The sequence below is a fragment of the Propithecus coquereli genome, unplaced genomic scaffold (assembly GCF_000956105.1).
Source record: "Propithecus coquereli isolate 6110/MARCELLA unplaced genomic scaffold, Pcoq_1.0 Scaffold243, whole genome shotgun sequence".
Classification (NCBI taxonomy): Eukaryota; Metazoa; Chordata; class Mammalia; order Primates; family Indriidae; genus Propithecus; species Propithecus coquereli.
Genome location: NW_012147986.1, coordinates 1,319,148 through 1,326,676, shown reverse-complemented (window position 1 = coordinate 1,326,676; position 7,529 = coordinate 1,319,148). Strand labels below are relative to the sequence as shown.

Below are 7,529 nucleotides of genomic sequence, written 5' to 3'. Positions count from 1 at the left end.
GGATGGGGGGGCAAATCTACAACTAAAGGACACGGGGAGCACTAAAGGGAGGGAAGGGCATGCCTTTAACCCGCATTTGGGTGAGGCAAAGACATAAAGTGTAGCTGTAATGTTTGTACCCTCACAAAACCCTGGAAAAAAAAAAAAAAAAAAAAAAGAGAGAGACCATGAATGACTGAAAGCCACTGTGTATTTCTAAACGTCACTCTATCTGCTTACTCTCTCCCATCCCTAACAAACTAAGGGCTTGACTGATGTCTTGTCTCAGGTTAAGGGCTGATAGGCAGTGAGGTGCTAAGAGGGTATGGTGTTGAGGAAAGCAGATGCCAAAAGGCTGGGCCATCCTCTCACTTGATAAACCAGGGCTTTATGCAAGAGAAGCCCCTGAGTTCTCAATGGCTGTCTATATCCTCAGACCTTTGACCTTACAGTCATGCACAGATGGCATATTCCTAGAGCATAAACCATGGGCAGTTCTGGCCAGTGGTTCTGTCAGATGGAGAGCCCTAACTGGGAAGCACAGACAAAAACGTCGACATAGACAAAACATAGACAAAAACTAGGCTGAGATTGTCACAGAACCCCCAAGTCTGACTAAGCCATTGTGACAGAATCCAGTAATCTGCTATTCCCTGCAGAGGGCCCACAACCCCTGGCATCTGTTGGAGACCATTAACTCTGTCCATGGCCTCTGCACAGCAGACCCACAGCCCACAGCTAGTTCTAATGTTAGAGAATTGAAAACAGTGCCCAGACCAGTATCTCCCTGGAATAGGGGTGGGCCAGTCTTCACCACCATGGCCCAGGAGCTGGGCCAGCGCTCTGACTTCACTGCTCCATGGGCTGCATGGAGACAGCCTAGAAGAGTGGAGGGGAAGGTACCGGGCACTGGGGTGTAAATCACCCCCAGGTATACTTCCCAGGGGCCTTCACCAAACCTGGACCTTTTATTTTTTTTCTGTGGGTGCCCCTTTGCAGAGGAACTGATTAGAGGCCAGTGAGTTAAAAGGCTAGAGATCCCACAAGGGCATTTATATCTGTATATATGATATAAATACATGGGGTGTGTGTGTGTGTGTGTGTGTGTGTGTGTGTGTGTGTGCCTAATTCTGTAAGGGCATTATATGTGGCAAGGAGGTTCTGATGAGCACCACAGCTGTATGGCTCTGGCTGACAGTGACAGCCACAAACTAATTAGGGCTTCTCTCCCTGATCTAAGCTCAAGGGCCTTCAGGCTGGATTACTCATCCAGCAAACTGCTAACACTGAATATAAGGTACAACCACCCACATGTGGAGGCCTGTGCTTGTAGCGAAGGAAGAAGGAGAGGTGACTGGGCTTGTTGAAAAGAAAGCACAAGGGTCCTCAATGCTCTGATAATTACTGTATTTGGTCCCTTACACAGTAGTTGCACAATTATGTTTGTGGAACTGGCCTGGTTTCAAATATCCCAGAGAAGGATTCCCTTTCTTCTGCTGGGTATACTATAGATCTAAACAACAATAATACAAAACAAACAGACAAAAAGAAACAAAAGCAGAAATGAAGAAGATCACTTTCTTTGGGACATTCAGTTTAATGTCCTATGTGATCATTAATTTCATGACTCCTCAAAGCAGCTAAGGGAAGGCAGCCAGCTGGCTTTCAACTCCCACAGGGAGGCTTCTGTAATACCCAGGAGAAAGGGAAGAAGAGGGTAGTCTCTGGGCCCCAGAGGCTAGGATTTCTTGGCCTTTAAGGCCTGGGGTTGGAATTAGGCACTATAAAGATAAGTTCAAGTCCTCCAAGGGCTAATGGTAGCTTGCTGGTTTGTATTTAGGAGTGCTCCAAAGCCAAGAGAGTCCTCCCACCTCTTATCCCATTCTGTTAAGCCCAAGATCCTGTTCTACTTCAGCTATGGCCACCCCACAATGACACAGGGGCCTCTTATTTTTCCTGAATGTCTTCAGCAGGTTTCTACGTCTCACTCTGCTAAGAAAGGCCAAGTTGAAAAGGGAGAGACTGTTAAGCTCTGGCAGTACAGCTGGCTGTGAGAAAAGCAGGAATGGGACAGGTAAAGGGATTGATTCCTATGAGGCTGGGAGATGTGCATTTTAGTGATCTGGGTGGCCTTTGCCCTACTGTGCTTGGAAGAGACTTTTAAACTCTTCTGATTGCTAGGGGTATGCACATACCTTTGTTACTGGCTAGGCCTCCAAAATGGTAGAGAGAAGCTGATTATTTTAGCCTATTGTTGATCTACAGGAAGTGGATGAACCAGTACTTCCTGGATCTAGAGATTCTCAGGAACAGAGGAGTCAAGGACTGCTGGGAGAAGTAACTGACTGAAGGGAATCCCAGAGCTCATTTGGACACATAATACACATGATCATTTAAGCACCCACTCAGAGGTCAAAATGTTCCTCCCTTTCAGCTGGGCACTGAGAACTCTGGGATTAGACCTTGCCTCTAATAAAGAGTCTTCTATGGGAGATATGGGTTCCAGATCTTAAAGCCATGGGCCTCACCACCAGGAGGTAGGGGAGACTGCTGAGTAGCTCCCTTTCATCAGGGCTGAATTTCAGGCCCTGTACTAGCAAGAGTGTGCCAGAAGTTGAGCGGGAACAACCTTTTACCTGGTATTGATGGGGGAAAATCCCCGCCACCACTCCCAGCCCCAGAGGAATTGGTAAGCCAAGGGTCACTCTAAGGACCAAGGATAGAGAAGGCAGCCAGCCAGTTGGCACCAGGCTGGTTTAGTAGATTAGTATGTCAGGGTGGAGACAACTCACAGGCTAGGAATTTTAGTGTCGTCATTAGTGTCAATGAGGAAACCAGAAGGACTTGCCTCAAAGTGATGGAAAAGGCCCAAGTGAATAACATACTTACTCTCTAGATATCCTAAGAAGGAAGGTCAGTGGGAGAGAACCATGGGAAACAAAGTTAAAATGGAAACATCAATCCCTGAAATGGTCAGGAGAAAACTGCACTTTTTATAATCTCTTGACTCCAAACACATACCCCTGCATCCTGTTCTTGCCTACCCTCCATCTCTTCATCTTTTCTCCCACTACCATATTATGTAGTAAGAGGGATATACCCTGGCCTCTTTCTGCTTAAGGCACCACTCTGACCTCCTAGACTTTGGACATTGCCTTCATAGGAGTTAAGACATGCTTGACTGGCCATACGTGTAGACTTTCTATACTGCCCAGATGTAGGGCACTCTTCTAAGCAGCTGGGGGTTAACTAGTTTTACTGATTGCAAGAGAAAGCTACCCTTTTACATGGGTCTTATTCTCTGCCAGCTCTAAACTAGATTAGCAAAAGCCTTAGCCAGGCTGCAACGCATGGCAGTTCCCAGCTTACAGGTGTCATATTGGTTAGCCCTGAGATGTTCTAGAGCTGGCTAATCCAATTTCAGTGGTAGCACCTCTGCTTTATAGATGCTACAGCTCTATGGCAAGGCAACCTTTGCTGGCTAGTGACTACTTAAGGCAAGAATCAGACACCTTCTCCAATACAGCTTTATTGGGGTAGTTAGCACAATAAAGCTCAATCTGGCAGGGACAGGAGTTTCGGGCAGGTGAAGGTTTCAATAATTCCCAGAGCTTCCCTGCTAGGAACCAGAGAAGCCACCTGTTCTGGGAGGCTGTTCATCATCATATCCCAGATGACTGGGGCCAGCCTCACTCTGTTTACCAGGCTGGCCTACACCCAAACTAGGCCATCTTTCTTTCTTCTCTGGCCATCTCTCGTTAAAGACACTTTGCCCCATTAAGCTACAAGATAATGTCAGAGTTCGCTTCTGACCTGTTCTTGGCCTAGCTCGTTAGGGGCTCAGGAATTAAGATGCTATAAGAGGAAGCCTGGCCTGCCAAGTCCAATCATTGAGACAGCTGATAGCACCTAAGGCAACTTCAAGAACAAGGCTGTCTTTCAAGGTATTGGCAGTGGCAAAATTACCTTCCATACCAATCCCCAATCTCCATCTCCCCACCTTCCAACACAGACCACTGGGGCTGGGTACTCACTTCTCAAGCAGAGTCAGAGCTGTCTTTGGGTTTACCCGGAGGTACTTGCAGTTGGGCTGACCATAGTCAGCAAGGTAGGTCGACCAATCCCACTGGATGAAAAGATCCAAAAGCTGTAAAATATTCAAAGCACCACCACGGGGATTAATCAGAAAGATAAGACAAACCAAGATTACAGAAACCTCACCATCCTGCACTACCAGCTAATATGTTTGATAAATAAAAATAAAACGTAATAAGAGAAAGAATGGCTACAGACTGTAATTCAACTAAGAAAATAAATGAGTAAACATTAGAAGGCAAAATCGTCTCTGCCACAAGCAGCATAGTGATGTTGCTAAGATTGCATGCCAGCAATTAGCTCTCAGAGGCAGCCCTGTAAAGAAACTAACACTGGACTGAATCAAAACACAAGATTATCAAAATAATAACTCACTTATCCATTTAATAAATACTTATTAAACGCCTTCCACATGGCAAGCACCATTCTAGGAGCTCAATATTCAATGACGAATAAATAAAGGTAGATATAGTCCAGTGCCACATATGTAACTATTTGAACTTTGAGGTTAAAAGCTCCAGTTTTGTGAGCTGCTGCACTGACTTTGCCCGGGTGACTCAGTTAATACAGACATACACACATACATGCCTACATACAAATAGGACACACAGAAACATTGAACCGAGGCATAAATGGGTCATGAAGCATTCATAAGAAGTAGCATGTGTTACACCTATGCGGACACAGGCTGAACAGATAGAAACCAGGGCCATGGTAGATCAGGGCTGAAAAACAGGTTTAGTCCATGATTGAGGATACAGAGTCTGGAACTGGGGGTATGAATGCTAAAGAGAAGTGCCAAGAATTGGATGTGTAAGAAAGAGAGTTTTTTGAGTGTAAGCTGTTCTGACATGAGGGGAGATTTCATCTTGGAGAAACTAAATCATTTTTGTCAAAGGCTTTCCTTCCCTTCCAGTTTTAGCCTCAGGCACCACTCTAACAAATATTCATAAATTATAAAGTAAAACAAATAAATAAACAAAATCACTGCCTTTCAAAGGTGAGGTGGTTAGCTCCCTTCTATAAGCTTCTAAAGGGAATACAGTCCCAGACTCACATCACTGCATAGAAAGGGGGCCCTCCTATATGTACTTTTTTTTTTTTTTTTTTTTTTGAGACAGAGTCTTGCTCTGTTGCCCGGGCTAGAGTGCCGTGGTGTCAGCCTAGCTCACAGCAACCTCAAACTCCTAGGCTCAAGCAATCCTTCTGCCTCAGCCTCCCAAGTAGCTGGGACTACAGGCATGTGCCACCATGCCCGGCTAATTTTTTATATATATATTTTTAGTTGTCCAGATAATTTTTAGTAGAGACAGGGTCTTGCTCTTGCTCAGGCTGGTCTCGAACTCCTGACCTTGAGCGATCCACCCGCCTCGGCCTCCCAGAGTGCTAGGATTACAGGCGTGAGCCACTGCGCCTGGCCTACTTTTTTACTTAAGACCTTCCCTATTTCTCCCTTTCCAAGCAATAACTGCTGGTGAAGACAAGTAGATGGCTGTCTCTCTGTGAAGAACAAAGGCTGAGAGACTAAGAGCAGTCACATCCATTGCCAGAGCCTGGGCTCCAGGAACACCTTCCTCCCACGTCTGTCTTCACTGTGCAGCTAGGCAAATAGGCAGTGCAGGCCTTGCCCTGCTTGGCCAAGTCTCCACTTCCATCCATTCTCTTAGAATAGCTGTTATGAACTTCCTCAAGCAGGATGGGAACTGGCTGAAGTCCCATACCTAAAACTGAGAAAAGCCCCTACACCCTCAGCCAAGAAAGGGATGTTAAAGATGAGAGACAGAGGGAGGGAGAGAGACTGACATGCCGGTTGGTCTGGGCCAGCATGGTCCCAAAGGGCCTTCTCAGTCTTTAGGTCATGCCTATTTTCGTTGGCAAGTAAAAAGGCTTCCACCACTTGCTTCTGCTGACCCAGGGCATCACAGAGTTCTCCTTTAGAAGAGAATTTTCCCTGACTTTCTACTCTAACTTTGATATTTCTATCCTATTGTGTCCAAAGAACACTCAAGATAGCTCCTCTTTACTTGCTCCCAGGGATCATCACTCTGAATGCCCATTGTTTCTAGAATTCTTCCAGTATTGTGCTTTACAGGTTTGGTTATGCTTTTTCTTCGAATATCAGGGAAAAAAACTGTGAAAAAGGATAGCATTTTCTCAATTAAAATTTTTTTTCACAAATTAAAAAAAAAAACCTTGCGGAGCCTTTTACTGTTTGCCTACTGGGGAGCTAATAAAGGAAAAGTGAACGAGTACCAAAAAGTCTAATTGGAAAAACTGGAAAACCTGGATTTCTTAAAGCTATTTTAGATACTACTTTTCAGATATGGACATATACATACATGTAATAAAACTATCTTATCTTTTTATAAAATGCCTAAATTCTGTGATGGAATTAATAGTATCAGTGTTTTCTGATTTATTGCTCAGAATGCCATGTCTTTCTAGTTAATGACACCTGGGTAAATCACTAATAAACAGTAGAAGGAAGTTCATGGCTTAGTTCTAAGGGTTTCCTTTTTTATCTTCTTGCCAAAGTGTCTCAATGCCAGTGCTGAGCCTAAAAGCTCTGGAATCACAAGCTACCTAATTTATTTCATTCTAAGCATAGAAACTATATAACTCTCTTAAGTTCAACCACTATGAGCCTATAGATTACACTCTGGGTTCGTGTCACTTTCAGTCTTTTAGAGTAGCCTAAATGTAGCTCTATGGCCTCCTCTGAGAGAGATGAACATAGAGTAGAGTCTGAGGGTACTTAGCTAAGTTAGCTGCCTAGAGACACAGTTCTACAGGATTCCACAGAACAGTGTTAGAATAAGAGGCCAAGAAAACCAATAGGTTTTATCCATACAGTACTTCGATTTCCAGACTATGGCTTTCAAAAATCTAGGCCGGGCGCGGTGCCTCACGTCTGTAATCCTAGCACTCTGGGAGGCCAAGGCGGGCGGATTGTTTGAGCTCAGGAATTCGAGACCAGCCTGAGCAAGAGCGAGACCCCGTCTCTACTAAAAATAGAAAGAAATTAATTGGACAACTAAAAATATATAGAAAAAATTAGCCGGGCATGGTGGCACATGCCTGTAGTCCAGCTACTCAGGAGGCTGAGGCAGAAGGATCGCTTGAGCCCAGGAGTGTGAGGTTGCTGTGAGCTAGGCTGATGCCACGGCACTTACTCTAGCCCAGGCAAAAGAGTGAGACTCTGTCTCAAAAAAAAAAAAAAAAAAAATCAATCAGGCCCTCCTAGCCTGGTTCTCCATATACAACAACCTTGTTATATCACAATAAATTCTCTCCCAAGGAGTAGAACACTCAATCATCGTTAATGATCCCTAATAATTGTTTTTAACCTTTCATTTGGAAATAATTTCAAACTTATCAGAAAGTTGAAAGAATAAACATAGTATAAAGAATACCATATACTTTCCACCTAGTTCCATCCATTATTAATATGAGTA

General features: G+C 44.4%; 1 protein-coding gene across 1 annotated transcript in view; it reads right to left on the bottom strand.

The window, feature by feature from the left end:
* EXOC6B (exocyst complex component 6B) overlaps positions 1 to 7,529 on the bottom strand; it is a 595,194-nt gene that overhangs the window by 2,279 nt on the left and 585,386 nt on the right. Inside the window, exon 21 of the mRNA XM_012646509.1 lies at positions 4,014 to 4,126. Within this exon, the coding sequence (XP_012501963.1) occupies positions 4,014 to 4,126 (113 nt within the window). The remainder of the gene's footprint in view (positions 1 to 4,013; positions 4,127 to 7,529) is intronic.